We start from the raw sequence: 20,533 nt of genomic DNA, 5'->3' as shown, positions 1-20,533 counted from the left end.
AATGAACCCAAAGAAAGTTTATTTTTCCTTTTGTTGGTTTTTTTTATTTATTTTTTTTTTTTAACAGGAAAAGTGCTTCAAATAGCTGGTTTAAAGAAAACGGTGTGTAAATAGGGACACCAAAAGGTACACAAAACTCATCGCAAAACACCTTAGAATCTATGTATTTTTGTTAGTTTAATAAACTGTACAAAGTTGTAACTTTTTCCGCGTCCTTTCAGATAACTGTTACTCAGCTTTTAAATTGAAAATTGATAAAAGAAAAAAATGTTTAAGATGACTGCTTTAAAATTGGCATAGGCTTCAAATAAACCGCATTGGGTACACGGGCTTCGGTCCTTTTACTGCCTTCTAGTGCTTTTCAACACTGGATAAACGATCTTCCGTCTCTTTCATTTTCGGTTATGTGAATGCACGTCAGGTCAGAATGGAGAGAGGGGTAATACAAAGAGCGAGAAGTCCCCCTCCGGCACCCCTACTATTGTTTTTAAGTAATCTAAAGTTTACATTAACATAATTGGCACTAGATAAATGAAATTGGTATTGAGTTTATTGGAGAGTTAGAGTGGGAGAAAAAAATTACAAGTTGCTTAAATTGTTAATTATGCAATAAAATAAGTTAGCCGCGCATTCTACTCTCTCCTATCGCTGGTAGCGCTTTTCGCTTTGCCGCAGAGCTCCGCCTAAAACACACACACACACACATGCATAAATACATTTGTTATTGTCTGACTCTGATGTCATTGCTTTTCTTCTTGGGAGGGGCGTTTTCTTATAGGTTAATCGCTAGGTATTGACGATACCAATACATTTCAGTTAAATTTGTTTTTAAGGCATCAAAACTGTGGAGCCTCAGCTTTGCGCGGTTTGTGGGCGTTAGAGTGGGAGTGGCACACTGCTGAAATAAACATGCGCTGCGTAGTAATATCTATATTCTGCATGCCTAGTCCCAACTTTCTAGCTTTTTAGTTTCCGAGATCACATGGAACATGGCTAGTGATCCTGATCAAGAATATATATACTTTATTGGATCGGATACGCTTCCTTCTACCTGTTGCATACTTTCCGACGAACCTAGTATACCCTTTTACTCTACGAGTAACGGAATTTAACATCTTATGTTTGTACCCTTTATAAATTTGAAATTAAGCACGTTAATTATTTTTTTAGAAATTAAAAAAAAGAGCCTTATTTTCAGAAAATGTATATCTATACATACATGCAAAAATCCATGTGTGCATAGTTTGACAAAAGTTAATAACGTTATCGTATCCTCCTCCAAAAATAAGTTTACCAGAAACGGCTTTAATCTATTGCTTACCGTTCATTGGCATATTTCAGGGAGGTAAAATACATTTTAAGTAAACTGGCAACAGAGATATGATAATTATTAAAAAAGTACAAAGGATACACAAGTTAATCGTGTTTCTTCGTGTTAGTTAACCTTAAATGTATGTTATCTTACCGTTATCCCAGCTTCATGTATTTCGCCATTGTTTTTAATGTTTATATTATAAACACACATAACCTCAATTAGTACTACTGAAATTCTAAAAAGAGTAAGCGTGAACACCGACTTTTAAGAAAAACGCTGCGACACTACTGTAAATGACCTGAATATCGCAACATGAAAAGCCTACATATATCCTTAAAAGTATTAACCCGATCGATTTTGGGCTAAATATTCTAGGTAGAATGGAACGTTCCCGATCCTATAAAGAATTTATAAATATATATTTTTGATTAGGATCACCAACCGAGTCGATCTAGCCATGTCCGTTCGATAGTTTTTCCGTGTGAACAAGGGATTTTAGGGGTTCTGCACAGCGCAAGTTTTGATTTTAGATACCCTCGAGAGGCGGTACCCACCCAATTGTATTGCTGCGCATATCAACTCCCGACTCTTTATGATATCTTAAATCGAAACATTTGTATGCCTATAAACGTCTTTACTACAATAATTAAATGGCCACTTGGTTGTCCAGCATTATCTACCAAAGTAAACTGAATATACACCAGGGTTAAAGTCGGTTAAAGGGTTAACGATGTATTTTTGAGATATTTGAGCTTAAGAACAGTACTCCATTGTCGTCAACCTCTAATAAAGTCATAAAAAATTTGTGTTACTCTCGTATGTATTAAAAAACGGCTGTAACAGGCTTCGGCGGTTGTTTATATGGGGTTTTTTTTAGCTCTTCAATATTATTTACAAATTTATACATAAGAGCATCACATAGAAACATAAATATTATTATACTTGTTGATTAAAAATTAGCTAAACAAGAACAACTTTAGATTCAAATAAGGAATGTATACTCAGACTAAAAACTACGAAAAAAACTTAGTTATAACATTTTGGCTTATGTTTATTGACATGTTAATTATTAACTAATTTAAAATATGGCTCCAACTTAAAAAAAAGATTGTGGGTAGCACACTAACGCATATATTAAAAGTAAACAAATGTTTTGTGGGGTAAGCTTTACATATATTTTTGTTTATGCTGAAGAAATTAAAATAAATAAGTGTTTTTCAAAAATTGTATTTTGAAAGAATAGGTTTTAGAGAATTCATTTCAAAAGAAACAAATTAGATTACTACAGCTTGAGATATTATTGAAATTTTCTTTTTTTTTTCAGCCAAAATCTTATACACATGTTTACTTATTTATCGAATAGTATTGGGTGGGCAAGAAAGTCATGTCGTTTTTTTTAGTAATCGTTTTTAATCTAATTTATTTACGACTAATCGAGCACCAGGGTCACACTTTTTAGTATCGTTTTAAAGCTTATTGTCTTAGGTACTATCGACGAAAATTTGGTAATTATTCGATAACATTTGTGGAAGCTATAGCAAATTAAACATGGAGGACCAAAGTGAGCATTTTCGGCATATTTTGCTTTTTTACTTCCGAAAAGGAAAAAAAGCGGTCGAAGCTCGCGAAAAATTGTGCGAAGTGTATGGTAAAGATGCCATGAGTGATCGCCAATGTCAGCGCTGGTTTGCCAAATTCAGGCTTGGAGATTTTGGAGTTAAAGACGCCCCACGTTCTGGTCGACCATCGGCCGTTTTTGACGAACAAATTCAGGCTTTGCTGGATGAAAACCGGCGCTATTCAACGCGGGAGATGTCAGAGAAGCTCAGTGTGTCGCATACAACGGTTGAAAACCATTTGAAGAAACTTGGCTACGTAAGCAAGCTCGATGTTTGGGTTCCGCATAACTTAAAGGAAATTCACCTAACTAAGCGTATCAACATCTGCTATTCTCTGCTGCAACGGATTAAAAACGATCCTTTTTTGAAGCGGATCATTACTGGCGACGAAAAGTGGGTTGTTTACAATAATGTCCAACGAAAAAGATCATGGAGCAAGAAAGATGAGCCAGCCCAAGCCACATCAAAGGCCGATATCCATCAGAGGAAAGTTATGCTGTCTGTTTGGTGGAATTGGAAGGGTGTAGTGCACTTTGAGCTGCTGGGACGGAATGAAACCATCAATTCAGATGTGTACTGTCGCCAGCTATCCAATTTGGCGGAAAAAATTAAAGAAAAGGAGCCGGCACTAGCTAATCGCAAGGGTATAGTCTTTCACCATGACAACGCTAGGCCCCACACATCTTTGGTCACTCGGCAAAAATTAACGGAGCTGAATTGGGAAGTGCTACCACATCCACCTTATAGTCCGGACTTAGCACCTTCAGATTACCATTTGTTTCGCTCTCTTCAAAACTCTTTGAATGGTAAAAACTTTGATTCAGATGAGGCTGTCGAAAACCACTTGTCTCGATTCTTTGCTGGAAAAGACCAAAAGTTCTTCGAGCGCGGAATTATGCAGCTGCCCGAGAGATGGTCATTAGTGGTCGAACAAAACGGCCAATACATAATTGATTAATTATAAGTCCTGATATAAATAAATCATCTTTGAAAATATTGAAAAAAAACGACATGACTTTCTTGCCAACCCAATATATGTAAAAATGGTTTCAGAGTATCAAAAATATCATTATCACTGTGGTCGGCAGCGGTCCAAGAAGTAACGATATATAACAAATTTAATTTAAGGAAATGAAATAAATTTGGTAGTACTAAGATTGTTTTTTAATGCTGTACAACTTCTAAGCGAATGGGTCTGATGAGAAACGATGATTGCTTGTATGGGACGAATTAGAGCAAATATACACCGTTCACATCATTGGTATCAATGGGGTTGGAAACTCACATTGTGAGGGGCGGCACGTTTCATATTAGCAGCGGCGACATCAAAGCATTTTTCAGTTTAACTGAATCGTTTGCCGTTGTACTCAGCAGCTTGTTATTATTATTTTTTGTGCTGCTTATTTGTTTCTAGTTTATTCGTCGGGCCGTAATAAGCATGAATATTATCAGTGATAAATTGAAAGTCCACATTTACGGTTCATTTAGAAAAAGTGAGTTTGGTATTGATATATTATTTTCCCTTCCTATTGTCATACCAGAATCATTGATATTGTGGGGTCATTTTCCACGAAAAACAAGAGATAACGATATCAGATGCCAGTTTCTCAGCCAACGAACTTTTAAAAAAAAGAAAGTGTTTAATCTGTTCATCAAATTTAAAATCCAATTCCAAGGCTTTTCTTTTGGCGCGGCAACTGGTGGATGCTGTAACCTAGCGGATGGTATTGGCACTAGTAACAATACAAGCCTTTTTTATACCCAGTCAGAGGGTGTAATGATTTGATGAAGGAATCGTTTCCGACCCCATATATTCTTGATTAGCATCACTAGACGAGTCGATCTAGCCATGTCCGACTGTCCGTTTCTACGCAAACTAGCCTCTCAGTTTTAAAGCTATCGGGATGAAACCTTCCCAAAAGTCTTATTTCTGTTGCATATATAAGTGGGAACGAACCGGGTCGGAAAATTATGTCCTATAGCTCCCATAGGTATATATGTATATATAGAATATAACTTTTTTTGTATGACATATTAACTTTTACTTTAGGGAATATCATTCTTTTAATATTTAAGAATTTCAAATAAAATTGAAAAAAAATTGGAGGACTATCAAATAGCTGCCAAACAAAGATCGATTTCAGTTAACATATACAGCGGTATCTTATCTTAATATTTCTGTAGTTAGTTCTTAGATTTCCTACAATGGGAAAGCTCTGAACAAACAATGCACTCACGGGAACGACCTGCAAGGGTATAGAAACTTTGGCTTGCCGAAGTTAGTCCTTTCTTGTTCACTTATTAATTTAATAATTCAATTTGTTTTTTAAATTATATTGCGATTTGTATGATTATAGGAATATAGATAGGTATTAACCAAAAAAATCAATTTCAATTTATGCTAAAACTAAATATTTAACAAGGAAGAACGCTATAGTCGAGTATCTCGACTATCAGACACCCGTTACTCAGCTAAAGGGACCAAAGGGAATTAGCGATATGCAAGCAGCAAAGCGAGATTGAAATGCGCCACCTACCGGCGGTAGACAGTTTTAAGCGTTATGGGCTTTAGAGTGGGGGTGGCAAATTGTTTTTTTTTTTTGATCAATCGATAGGTATTGACGAGACCAATACATTTCAGTTATTTTTATTATTTTTTTTATCTAGCATGAAAATTGTGGGCGCCACAGGTTTAGGCGGCTTGTGGGCGTTAGAGTGGGCGTGGCTTATTAGCGTAACAAACTTCCGCTGCGTACAAGGCTACGGAATCTAAATCTGAGATCCCAATTCTCTAACTTTGATAGTTTCCGAGATATCCACGTTCATATTTACGATTTTTTTGAAGTTTATGGGCGGTTTGTGGGCGTTAAACTGGGCGTGGCACTCTGCTGAAACAATCTTGCGCTGCGCAGGAATCTCAGGAATCTGCATACCTAATCCCAGCTTTTATAGTTTCCAAGATCTCAGCGTTTATACGGACAGACGGACATGGCTAGATCGACTTGGCTAGTAATCCTGATCATGAATATACTTTATGGGGTCGGAAACGCTTCCTTTTGCCTGTTACATACTTTCCGACGAATCTAGTATACCCTTTTACTCTACGAGTAACGGGTATAAAAATGTGAGCGCTAGATAGACTTCTGAGTTTGAGCAACCTTATGACTAAGAATGAATAGTCATATTTCCAATTTTTTCCGTTAATCTGTTAAAAATGTATTTAAATAATTAATTTATTATAATATAAGTTCAAAAACAAAAATGTTTCACAAAGAAATTTAAAACTTAAACTACTGTGGGCAAAAGCAAGGTGAATCTGTTTGTAAAATGAAAACTCTATTTTTATTCTTCTTAATAACTCATTCTCTAGTACTAATGTACGCAGATGACGTTAAATTATGCCTGCAGTACAACGATACTTCTTGCCAGTCCGACTTACAATCAATTTACTGGATTTAAATGGTAAGGTAATGACATTTTGTCGTGTCAATCTTCAATATGCGACATACACGCTGAGTGAGGGCTCATTGGATAGAATAACTCTAGTAAACGATCTTGGCGTTTTTTTTGAACCCAAGACTAAAATTTGCTGACCATATTTCGTCCATGGTGAATAAATCTAGGGGTGCGCTTGGCTTTATTAAAATGTGGTTAAAGGAATTCGATGATGCTTACTAAGATCTTATTTATTTCGCTTGTCCGCCCGATACTTGAGTGTGGATCTTTCGTCTGGAGTCCCCAATACGGAATTTTCATGTTAATCGTACCGAATCTGTACAGAAGATCTATTTGATATTTGCTTTAAGGCGCCTAAACTGGGATGCAAACCTCATTTTACCCTCTTGTTCTCGTAGATTACTCCTAATTAATTTACCCTCCCTATCCAACCGTAGAACGATGATGACTCCCTGCCTCGCTTAAAACGATTAATATTACATTTTCTAGTACAGAATCAGATCAGATCCTACTTTTTTTTCTCGAACTATTTCTTTATTTTTCTACCGTCTATCATCTCGCGAATTCGTGCCGTAGGATACACGGCACCCCTCAGTCAGTTGGGCATGAGGGGTGGCCGTGGGAACCCACGCGATTTAAAAAATAATATTAATCCTCTTAATAGAAATCTCCTACCGATAGATACACTTATGCCAACGTTTTTTCCAATCCTCGAAACATGCCACATAGTCCCTTTCCGTTATAGCCATCAGCGCCTTCTTCGATTCAGCTTTTATCTCTTCAATCGAAACAAATCGCGTACCCCGGAGTTGTCTTTTGAGTTTTGGGAATAGCCAAAAGTCACACGGAGCCAAATTTGGATAGTACGGTTGTTGCGAAACGATATGCGTCGAATTTTTTGGCGAAATGATCACGAAGAACGAGTAAAATGGGACTCGGTGCATTATCGTGATGCAAAAAATAAGAGTAAACGAATTGCTTCACGCAATCGACGCATATTGCTCAAATAATAATATATATTTTTAACAGATTGGCCGGGTGGAAGGAATTCAAAATGCACCACTCCAAGAAAATCGGAAAACAAACAAATTAACGTTAGTCTTTGCCCACAGTAGTACTACAACCAAAAGACTAAAACTCCCATAGGAATGAAAAATAATTGCATTAAAAATTTTTTCGTTTTTTTTATACCCGTTACTCGTAGAGTAAAAGGGTATACTAGATTCGTCGGAAAGTATGTAACAGGCAGAAGGAAGCGTTTCCGACCCCACAAAGTATATATATTCTTGATCAGGATCACTAGCCGAGTCGATCTAGCCATGTCCGTCTGTCCGTCTGTCTGTCCGGATGAACGCTGAGATCTCGGAAACTATGAGAGCTAGGCTATTGAGATTTGGCGTGCAGATTCCTAAGCTTCTTACGCAGCGCAAGTTTGTTTCAGTAGAGTGCCACGCCCACTCTAACGCCCACAAACCGCCCAAAACTGTGGCTCCTACAGTTTTGATGCTAGAATAAAAATTTTAACTGAAATGTATTGTTCTCATCAATACCTATCGATTGACCCAAAAAAAGTTGCCACGCCCACTTTAACGCCCACAAGCCGCCCACAAACTTCAAAAAATCGTAAGTATGAACGTGGATATCTCGGAAACTATCATAGATAGAGAATCGGGATCTCAGATTTAGATTCCGTAGCTTTGTACGCAGCGCAATTTTGTTACGCGAATATGCCACGCCCACTATAACGCCCACAAACAGCCCAAACCTGTGGCGCCCACAATTTTTATGCTAGATACAAAATTTTAACTGAACTGTATTGGTCTCGTCAATACCTATCGATTGACCCAAAAAAACATTTGCCACGCCCACTCTATCGCCCATAACGCTTAAATCTGTCTACCGCCGGTAGGTGGCGCACTTAAATCTCTCTTTGCTGCTTGCATATCTCCATTTCCCTTTGGTCCCTTAAGCTGAGTAACGGGTATCTGATATTCGAGGTACTCGACTATAGCGTTCTCCCTTGTTTATACATATAATCCCTAACTTTTAAGAATATTTTTTTTTTTAAGTTTCAGACTTTTGAAATAAAGTTTGTAAAAATATCACTCAAGCTAGAAGCAGGTATACAAATTCAACATTTCTTTACTTACTTTACATATTTATAAAGATAATTCCAGTAACACTACTATTTTAAGTTGATGTGGGTGAAAGTTATAAGTTATCTAATAAGTTTGGACTTGAAAGTAAACTTATGCAGCGTATAAATTGAAACAATTTAACAATACAAGAATTGTTTAAAAAAAGTGTGATCAAAACAATTTAACCATAAAATTAAAAAAAATTTACCTTCGAATGAAATGGTATTGAAATTTGACAATGGTAACACTTTAACCACAGATTGTCTGTTAACTAGTGTAATAAAACTGCTTTGACTTTGTTATCAATTTTATTTGTTCAATAATGCCTTTTTTGTATATTAGGCCAACAAAATGGGACTACCTCCGTTTTTTTGTCACAATGCAGACCCGTTAACGACACCACCTCCAGCACATTGCGGAATTCCACCTTATCAACTTGATCCTAAGACTATGGGTAAGTCAAAATTAATCAATAAGTGGTAAATATTTAATAACAGTTATAAGAAGATTTAGTTTTGTTGTCGTTATACTGTTGGTATCACAATTTCATACAGCTTTTTTCATAAGATGTTTCCGAACGCAAAAAATATAAATATACTGTTGGCCAACAGAGGCACAAACATATCATAGTAACATAATTTTTAAATATTTAATATCAAGAATAATTGCATACTGTTTTTTTTAAAGATTACATTGAAAGTGACATTTGCCAGATAAAAATACGCGAATTATACATTTTTAGGTAGAGGTCTTAAAAGTCAAATTTTAGAGAAAGTGCTTATTTTACTAACAAAGTTTTATGGAAAAAAAAACTACAAGATTAAAAAGGTTCAAGAGTTGGAAAGAGATGGAAAATTCACTGAAAGTTTTTAGTTTTTTTGAGGTTAGACTCGATTATACGAGCACCACAATCAATAAATACAACATCAAGGTCACAAACACAAGTTACAAACCCCTTTGATTGGACGGTATTTCAAAAACTGCACTGCTGTGTTAAGTCTTACACTTTTTGGCAATTTAAACTTCTTAGAAAAATAGGCGAAATAAAAACCGGCTTTAACAGCTGACTTAACTAATTTAACAATGAAAGCTAGAAAGTTGGGATTAAGCATATAAATGAACAAGTGTATTTCAGCGCACTAACCGCCCAAACTGTTGCGCCCACACTTTTAAAGATTTTACTTTAAAATAATTTTATTGTATTTCGCTTGTCAATACCTACCAGCACGCCGAAAAGTGTTATAGGTAATGACCTTACACCCGCATCTAGCAAGAACATCGTCCGTGTCGTTACAGCCAGTAGATAAAAGTAAAAGGTGTAAAATGTCTGTCCGTCCGTCCGTCTGTACATACAATGCTGCCACGGGAACGACCTGCAAGGGTATAGAAACTTCGGCTTGCCGAAGTTAGCTTCTATTCTTGTTTTAGTATATTTTATGTATTTCTCTCTTCATCTGGGAGCTGCCAGAAACATAAGCAAGTGAAGAAAAATTAGAGCGAAAAGCGATGCCAGCGCTAAGATTGAACAGAATAGAACAGAGAGTGCGCGGATAACTTTTTCTATAAATAGGAAATATTTTAAACTATTTTTCCTCTCTCCCTAAAAAAACTTAACAACGATTTCATTAATCTAATACCGATATCGTTAATGTTAAATTTAAATTGCTTAGAAAATATGGTACGGACGCGGGGGGCTTCTCGCTCTTCGCATTTTTTTCTCCTTACAATTTCCTACACTGCATCCACATGCACCAAAAAGAGACGGAAGATCGTTCAGGCACTGTTGCAAAGCACTAGAAGACAGTAAATGTACCGAAAATCCGTGCACGTAAAATTGTCTTCTACGATTTTTAAACCCGTTACTCGTAGAGTAAAAGGGTATACTAGATTCGTCGGAAAGTATGTAACAGGCAGACGGAAGCGTTTCCGACCCCATAAAGTATATACATTTATTCTTGAGCAGGATCACTAGCCATGTGCGTCTGTCCGTCTGTTTGTCTGTCTGTCCGTCCGGATGAACGCTGAGATCTCGAAAACTATAAGAGCTGGGCTATTGAGATTTAGCGTGCAGATTCCTGAGCTTCTTACGCAGTGCAGAGTGCCACGCCCACTCTAACGCCCACAAACCGCCCAAAACTGTGGCTCCTAAAGTTTTGATGCTAGAATAAAAATTGAAACTGAAATGTATTGTTCTCATCAATACCTATCGATTGAATCAAAAAAAAAAGTTGGTCACCGCACACAAACTTCAAAAAATCGTAAATATGAACGCGGATATCTCGGAAATTATCAAAGATAGAGAAATGGGACTTCAGATTTAGATTCCGTAGGCTTGAGCGCAGCGCAAATTTGTTACGCGAATATGCCACGCCCACTCTAACGCTCACAAACCGCCCAAGCCTGTGGCGCCCACAATTTCCATGCTAGATAAAAAATTTTAGTTGAAATATATTGGTCTCGTCAATACCTATCGATTGATCCAAAAAAAACCTTTGCCACGCCCACTCTAACGCGCACAACGCTTAAATCTGTCTACCGCCGGTAGGTGGCGCATTTCAATCTCACTTTGCTGCTTGCATATCTCCATTTCCCTTTGGTCCCTTTAGCTGAGTAACGGGTATCTGATAGTCGAGGTACTCGACTATAGCGTTCTTCCTTGTTCAAGATCCTATAGTCGAGACACTCGACTATAACATTCTCTCTTTTTGTTTGTAACAACTTAAACAAGATTAAACGAGTTATTTTTCAAGGAAAACAATGAAATAGAGACAGAATACTTTTACTAAACAAGCTATTTCGCTTTCGATTTGTCACCGATTTTCTCAAAGTTAGACTTAACATTTAAAGGACACACTTTTCTTTGAATCACTTGTTTAAAATAATAATTTATTCTATTTATGTTATTGTACTAAAACTCAAAACAAAAGTAGCTTTTACCAAAAAAACTAGAAAATTTAAATTTATGTAACTTCTATGGCAAATAACTCCAATAATCGGATTCCGTTCACAAAAAGTGTCCTCGAAAAGGTACATCTATTTACTTTCAGATAGTGCTAATTGACTATCGGTTGGATAATTGTAATCTTAGATAAAAGCTCTTTATATCTAAAAAACAAGTTTTTCGCAAATGTCTCAAAAAAGATTTTTAACAAATTTTATTGAGTGATACCATTGTGAACAGTAGCCCAATTTAGTCTAGAAAATACGGATTGACAGCTGAACTAAAAAAAAAAACAAGAAAGGAAGTTAACTTCGGCAACCCGAAGTTTGTATACCCTTGCAGTTGTAATTATTAAATGTAATTCGAAATTCTTAAAAATACATATAATGATATTCCCAATAGTATAAGATAATATTTCAAAAAGCACCGAAGCAATAATTTGTTTCATATTATTTTCCGACCAATTTTCCTATTGTTCCTATGGCAGCTATATGATATAGTCGTCCGATTTTGGTAAAATTTAATTCGAAATTCAAAACTAATTCAAAAATGTAATTTCCAAGCTTAGAAGGTTATATGTTAAAAAACACCAAAGACGGACGGACAGGCGGATAGACGGACATGGCTAGATCGACTCGTCTAGTCATGCTGATCAAGAGTATATATACTTTATGGGGTCGGAAACGTTTCCTTCACTGCGTTGCAAACTTCTGACTGAAATCAATATACCTTCTGCAAGGGTATACAAATTATTTTTGTAAACTAGTGTTATCGGATAATTTTTAATTTCTCTAGTATTTGGCTAGTGTTTACCTATCGGTTTTAGTAATTTTGTTAATTAATTGCTCATTAGAACTCAGATGTATGTCCTCCTCGCTCTCACGTAACATCGTATAGTCGTAAAAAAAATTGAGCGGAACAATGAAATTTCCGTATTAACGGATTAAACTGTACCCATAAAGGTATAACCCTTCTAGCAAAAGTGCCGTATAATAACACAACAGAACCGATAACATATACTTTCGTGTGTTATGTTTTATTATTGCGGTTTGTCAGTGCTCTTGTTCATTTTCCATAAAGTAACCCCGCCACGAATTATTGACTTTCTCGCCCTAGTCCTCATCGACAAAATTCATACAAATTATGAAGTAATAATTGCGTATGATGCGATTTCATTTGTACACATCGAAAATTGTTAGGCAATGATTCTGCCAAATTTCCCTCGTTGTTTGTTTGCTCTGAATAGAATTTGTGGTGGGTTGAAATTTTACCCCAGTTGTAGGGCTATGTTGGTTTACGGATCAAATGGGAACCAGCGGCGTAAATAAAAGGCGAGCACTTAAGAGGTCCAATGGATTACACGGCGTTATGAACCTTTACAATGATCAAGTATTCATAATTGAATAACACAATAAAACTTGAGCCAGCTAGATGATACGACCGAAGGGCATTGGCCGCAGTTACGGTTAAAATAATTACGTACTTGACTGAGTTCTTTTTTTTTTTTTCAATTCGCAGTTGCATATTGGTAATACAACTTTTAATATTCAGAACTAACATCAAGAGGGAGATTTATTTAGAAGGGTTTTTTTTCGCGAAAAAAGGATTATATACACTTGTACCCATTAAAAGGTAAAGGTTTGTTCTTGCATTTTATCTAGGTATAGTATTAGAATACTCTGACAAAAATCATACTGATCGGTCCGTTAGAACCGAAGATATAGCATTTTTTTTAGGTTACTACCTTGCTACTGCTAGCCATGCCTTCATTTCAGCTGTAATTTCTTTAACACTATTTTGTCTCCATAAAATTATTTTTAAATGCCAAATAAATAAGTTTGTTCCGCGGATCTAGCATAAAAAAAAATAGTTTGGGTCTATTTCCCGTTACTCGTTGGTCCTTTTCACCGTTACCTCGTTATACCGTTACGTTTTGTCCATTTTTGCCACCCGCTTTAGCATATTACGCCTTTTCCTCCTGCCCAGTTCACCTGGGTGAATTTTTTACTTTTTAGTAAATCGTCGTTAATAAAACAATTTAATTTATATTATTAATGAAGAAGACTGGTCTGGAAAACCCGTGAATCCGTACACATCCGTTTAAAGTTTCAAGGTATCCTCAGGTAGTAAGCTATAAAATTGTATATCTTCGGTTTCAACGGTCCTGGTCAGTAATTATACCCGTTACTTGAAGAGTAAAATGGGAGATTGTACTAACGGAAAGTATGTAACAGGTACAAGGAAACGTTTCCGACTTATAAAGTATATATTCTTGATAAGGATCAGTAGTCGAGTCGATCTAGCCATGTCCGTCTGTGCATCTATCCGCCTGTCCGTCCGTCCTTCCGTCCGTCCGTCCGTTTGTCCGGATGAACGCTGAGATCGGAAACTAAAAGAGCTAGGCTATTGAGATTTGGCATGCAGATTCCTGAGCTTCTTACGCAGCGCAAGTTTGTTTCAGCAGAGTGCCACGCCCACTCTAACGCCCACAAACCGCCCAAAACTGTAGCTCCTAAAGTTTTGATGCTAGAACACAAATTGAAACTGAAATGTATTGTTCTCATTAATACTTATCGATTGACTCAAAAAAAGTTTGCCACGCCCACTTTAACGCCCACAAACTTCAAAAAATCGTAAGTATGAACGCTGATATCTCCGAATCTATTGAATTGGGATCTCAGATTTACATTCCGTAGCCTTGTACGCCGCGCAAGTTTGCTACGTGAATATGCCACGCCCACTCTAACGCCCACAAACCGCCCAAACCTGTAGCGCCCACAATTTTCATGCTAGCAAAAAAATTTTAACTGAAATGTGTTAGTCTCGTCAATACCTATCGATTAATAACGAGCCGGATCGGACAACTACATCCTATAGCTCCCATAGGGATAATGAAAAATAACTACAACAAAATTGAACAAATTATAGCTTCGCTGTTTTTTTGACATATTATCTTCTACTATTGGGAATATGATTTTTTTAATATTTCAGAACTTCGAATTATATTTTCTTTTTAATTTCAGAATTACGAATTACATTTTTAAAAATTCTACTATTATATCATATAGCTGTCAATATAAAACAAAAATCGATATATTCCGTTATCAGAAATCGTATACGCTACTAAATTGAAATGTAACATTATCTTAATATTTATGTGATTAATTTTTTTATTTTCTAAAACCTGCAAGGGTATTTAAACTTCGGTTCGTCGAAGTTAACTTCCATCCTTGCTAATCATAAAACAGCGAGGTATGTATCGAATGTTTCAGCACACTCTTGGATCGGTTCTTAGGTCCTTAAAAGTTGCTCAATCTAATTTATTGCAGCTGTTTATATTCAGTTCCAAAGACATTTACTAAAAAATATTCCACCCACGTCCAAAAATCATTGCTATCTTTTTAAATTTTGGTTGAATAATTATTTTTTGTCTCATCTTTTGTATTTTTTATTTTTCAACAAAGCATTGAGTGCGGTTTATCGTATACACTGGTCACTTAGACATAGATGTATTTCTTTTTAACATCTGACAATACTAAAATGCATACATAAACGATAATTGCTGAACTATTAGGGCGACACAAATAGGGGCGTTTTCCTTTTTAAGGGTATACAGAGAGACCGCCCTCTGTGCGAAGTGGTGAAAAGAACTTCGCACATGACCTGAAACTACCCCCATAAATCTCAATTGCAAGCCTTGGTATTGCTCCCTTTACATTTTTCCAGATTTCCCAAAAACGATATGAGCCATTTAGGCAAAAAAGATTGAAATAAAAAAAATTGTTAAACCAGATATCTTGTATATGTATGTATTTTATACCCTTGCAAATAGTTTTATAATTTTGTTCAAAATCTTGTAACGGAAGTAACCACATTTCCAGTACTAAAAATAATATATCTTCCTCATTGTATGTAAGCAACGTTAAAAGTCCATTCATTTTTAAAAATCGACTAAAATGAAATGCGTGCATTTTTTACAGGAACAATAGTGACGATCTTAAAAATCTCGATGATTTTGAACATAAAACATGAATACAGATCAATGTCTTCTATGGCTGTTGTATAAACAATACGTCAAGTATACTGTTTTTAATATTTAAGTGTAATGTTTCCGTAAATTTGTTGTGAGCATGTTATAGTCAAGGAAGCTATCTTTAAAAAATTACTTCATTATTTGAAAAATCTTTGAAAAATATTACTTCGTAATTTAAAGTTGCTTTACAAAAAATATGACTTTTTTATTAAAGGTATCTTTAACAAACAATTTTGTCTTTAAATATTTACAAATATAGGGGGACAGTCAGCCTTCTTATCCTTTTCGAATAAAGGTGTTTTGCGGTCCACATTAAATGTACACTTGGAATTGAAAAACTCGATTTTTGCTGAAGAATTTCAATGACTTTGAATTAAAACCAGAGAAAACGCTATAGTCGATAGCCGCGACTGTTAGATAATTACTCAGCTAAAGGGAGTGCTAGGGAGATTGAGACATCAGAGATAGGAAAGAATCTGTTTCCGAGATTGCACACCACGCCACCTAGCGTCAATTCCTTTATTTGCTTATATATTTTTAATGAATGGTCTGATTCGAAATTTTTTATTGATAATCAGAACAAAATCCCATTTACAGTTTTAAAAACTTTTGAAAAAATGTGGGCGCCAGACAACAAATTTAGCGTTTTTGTTGTTGAAGTGGGCGTGTCACTACGCTCATCCGTTCATATGAAAGGTAAAAAGGTAGAAAGTTGGGATTGGGCATGCAGTTTCTAGAGATTCACGCGCAAACAACCCCAAACTGTGGTACTTACACTTTTAATAGAATTTTCTAGAATAATTTTTTTTACTGAAATGTATTGCTCTTGGTATTACCTATCAATTGACATATAAAGTATAGGCATGGCCACTCTAACGCCCTTAACGCTTTAATCTGTTTAGCGATCAGATTTTTAAAGAATTTGTAAAACCCGTTACACTTTGGGGTTCTAGAAAAATAACTTTGAGTTCATCCTTTGACGTACAATGGTAAATAGTGTCTTCAAAATTAGGGAAAAGACGCCTCTCAATGCATTTAAAATATTTTGCGGAAAAATAAGAATTTTTCCTCGTATTTTTTAAAGCCTGTTCACCACATACAATTTTTTGTGAATAGAGGTGAACAGTTTATTTAAATTGTTGTAATACACTAAAGATATGATGATACATTTAATGCATATCTGTAGAAGGGCATCTAAGCAATTTATTGATATCTATATCAATAAAATCGAGTTCTTTATTCAAAACATAAAATGTGTTTTTTTTAACCGCGATTTCACCATACAGCTTCTTGCCTAAACAGGTTTACTGCATTGCAGCGTGCCGAATGAGACAAATTTAGAAAGTACATTTATGAAGTAGATTGTAAAATACATTTTAGTCACAAAAGTTGATTTCGGAACTTTTGTGTGCTGATCGTCACTAGGTTATTTTATACAATATAATGATATTTCTTTAATCCTCTACAAATATGTATGTATATGTATGTTTGTTTTAAATTATGATTGCCCATAAACATACCTAAGTGTAGGGAGACATAATTTCAAATAAAAATGTTTCTAATTTTTAAAATTGTAAATTATAAACATACGTTCATCTACATTTTATTTCTTATTATACTCTTGCAGAGGGTGTAATGATTTCAGTCAAAAGTTTGCAACGCAGTGAAGGAGACGTTTCCGACCCTTATAACGTGTATATATTCTAGATCACTAGACGAGTCAATCTAGCCATGTCCGTCTGTCCGCTTCTACGCAAACAAGTCTGTCACTTTTAAAGCTATCGCAATGAAATTTCCCCAAAAATCCTTTTTCGATTGCAGGTACTATATAAGTCGGAACGAGCCTGATCGGAGAACTAAATACGACAGCGCCTATAGGACTGATAAAGTTTTTCTTAATTTAAAAAACTTTCATTTTGGTGATTTTTCAAATATTGGGAATTTATTCATTCTTTTAATATTTCAGAATTTTGAAAAGAAGTCGTACGAATTTATCATATAGCTGCCATAGAAAAGATCGGATAATTAATGTCTAAGTAATACAAAGACCGTTATTTCGTTTTTCGGTAAACATATACGGTAGTAATCTTTATATTTCTGTAATTACTTTTTAGTTTTCTATAAATCGGAAAGCTCTGATCATGCAACACTACCACGGGAAGGACCTGAAAGGGTATAGAAACTTCGGCTTGCCGAAGTTAGCTTCCTTTCTTGTTCTTTATTATAGATTTTAAGCGTAAGCACCATCATATTTATTGCAGTTCAGTTATAAGATCTAGTATCAAGATTTCGTATTTTATATAAAGTATGGTTAGTACAGTATACGGCATGGTACAAAACAATCCCCTATTGAAATTGATAGTAGTTCCCAAAATCCCTTTTAAGGGTTGCGCGACAGACGAGAAAAGTGGCAGGGGAGCGCATTACTAATAGGGCATGACCCGTTCAATGGTATCTACTACGGGCAAAAAAAAAAACATAATGCCAAAAAACATGTTGCACAACCACATAATAATGACATCTTTCTGTCGCTAGATTAATTCATGGATGCTATCGTTTTCTATGGGACTCGATACAGCCCGCGGGTGATTGCAGTAACCGTCTCGTCACCCCTCTTAGTTGGAACTCCTGCCGCATTATAACAATTGAACTTGAAAACGACAACAATAGAACAAATTTTAAGGACAAGAACAAAAGAGACAACAGTGAAGCATGAAATAGAAAGGACAACAAATTTTCAATTAAAATAAAAACGGCTTGGGATTGAATCTAAAAATGTTTAATAATCCTATATTTACTCATTTACTTTACGACTGATAAGAAAGCAAATTCAATTTCCTCCCTCCTGTGAATAATTTGTGTTTGACCATATCGAACATTTTCTTTTCGTTTTAAAGGTTACTTTCGGTTACTTTTTTTGACATTTCTTTTTTGTCATTTTTATTGTAAACAAGAAATGAAGTTAACTTCCGCAGGCCGCAGGAAGTTTGTATACCCTTGCAGTTATAAATTTTAAATTTTAAAATACAAAAAATGATATTCCCAATAGTATTACAAGGAAGAACGCTATAGTCGAGTACCTCGACTATCAGATACCCGTTACTCAGCTAAAGGGATCAAAGGGAAATGGAGATATGCAAGCAGCAAAGCGAGATTGAAATGCGCCACCTGTCGGCGGTAGACAGATTTAAGCGTTGTGGGCGTTAGAGTGGGCGTGGCAAATTTTATTTGGGTCAATCGATAGGTATTGATGAGACCAATACAGTTCAGTTAAAATTTTGTATCTAGCATGAAAATTGTGGGCGCCACAGGCTTGGGCGGTTTGTGGGCGTTGCATATTCGCGTAACAAACTTGCGCTGCGCACAAGGCTACGGAATCTAAATCTGAGATCCCAATTCTCTATCCTTGATAGTTTCTGAGATATCCACGTTCATATTTACGATTTTTTGAAGTTTGTTGGCGGTTTGTGGGCGTAAAAGTGGGCGTGGCAAACTTTTTTTTTTATCAATCGATAGGTATTGATGAGAGCAATACATTTCAGTTTAAATTTTTATTCTAGAATCAAAACTGTAGGAGCCACAGTTTTGGGCGGTTTGTGGGCGTTAGAGTGGGCGTGGCACTCTACTGAAACAAACTTGCGCTGCGTAAGAAGCTCAGGAATCTGCACGCCAAATCTCAATAGCCTAGCTCTCATAGTTTCCGATCCCTCAGCGTTCATCCGGACAGACGGACAGACGGACATGGATAGATCGACTCGGCTAGTGATCCTGATCAAGAATATATATACTTTATGGGGTCGGAAACGCTTCCTTCTGCCTGTTACATACTTTCCGACGAATCTAGTATACCCTTTTACTCTACCAGTAACGGGTATAATAATAATAATAGTATGTCAAAAAACACCGAATCTATAATATGTTTCATATTATTATCCCACCAATTTTCCGATCGTTCCTATTGCAGCTATACGATATAGTCGTCCAATTTTAATAAAATTAAATTCGAAATTCAGAACTAAATAAAAAATTTTATTTTATTATTATAAAAAACACCAAATATATAATTTTAAAAAATTTGTTTTCCGATTATTCCTTTGGGAGCTATAAGATATAGTTGTCCGATCCGGCTGGTTCCGACTTATATACTACCTGCAGATTTTTGGGAAAGTTTCAGCCCGATAGCTTTAAAACTGAGAGACTAGTTTGCGTAGAAACGGACGGACAGAAGGATAGACGGACAGATGGACATACGGACATGGCTAGATCGACTCGTCTAGTGCTGCTGAGCAAGAAACGTCTCCTTCATTGCGTTGCAAACTTCTGAATAAAATCATAATACCCTCTGCAAGGGTATAAAAATGTACCATCTAGTAGATGCGAAGAAACATTTATTTTTACATTTTTATCTACTTTATATTTTACATTTTTCCCTTATTTCTACTAGCTGTGCCGTCAATGACCACGTTCTTTCTAGATACGTTATAACTGGTTAACTAATGGTCTGATCCTAACCTATTTTTTACGGACAGACGGACCTGGCTAGTTCGACTCGGCTAGGTATTCTAATCAAGAATATTTATACATTACGAGTGTAAGGTCGAAAACGCTTCCTTCACCATTGACTTTCCAACGAATACAATACACCCTTTTACTCTACGAGTAACGGCTATAAAAATGTGGACGCAAGATAGACTTAAGCGTTATGGACGTTAAAATGGGCGTGGTACTCCGCTGAAACAAACTTGTTCTGCAGGAGGACAGACGGCCGTAGGTAAATCGACTCGGCAAGTGGACCTGATCAAGAACAGGGTATGAAGCGCATCCTTCTTGTTACATACAATATAATTCGACGAACACAATGTACCCTTGGAAAACCCAATGGAAAATACCATTTACCATTCAATTTTCAGTTTCGTAAATTTAACGTTTTCTACTTTCACCGTTGATTCTCCTGGAACGAATCGACTTCTGAGAAGTCATGGTATACAAATTTAAACAATTATTTACAAAAAAATCCAATTCCTTCGATCA

At 35.9% G+C, this 20,533-nt stretch overlaps 1 protein-coding gene across 8 annotated transcripts in view; it reads left to right on the top strand.

Moving 5' to 3' along the window:
• Positions 1-20,533, top strand: part of LOC119547349 (protein pangolin, isoforms A/H/I/S) — an 89,685-nt gene that overhangs the window by 21,027 nt on the left and 48,125 nt on the right. For all 8 annotated transcript variants that reach the window (XM_037855118.1, XM_037855039.1, XM_037854888.1 and 5 more), the window contains one exon: positions 8,871-8,982. In XM_037855118.1, the coding sequence (XP_037711046.1) occupies positions 8,871-8,982 (112 nt within the window). The remainder of the gene's footprint in view (positions 1-8,870; positions 8,983-20,533) is intronic.

Source organism: Drosophila subpulchrella, chromosome 4 (assembly GCF_014743375.2).
Source record: "Drosophila subpulchrella strain 33 F10 #4 breed RU33 chromosome 4, RU_Dsub_v1.1 Primary Assembly, whole genome shotgun sequence".
Classification (NCBI taxonomy): domain Eukaryota; kingdom Metazoa; phylum Arthropoda; class Insecta; order Diptera; family Drosophilidae; genus Drosophila; species Drosophila subpulchrella.
This window is presented reverse-complemented; position numbering and strand designations above follow the sequence as displayed.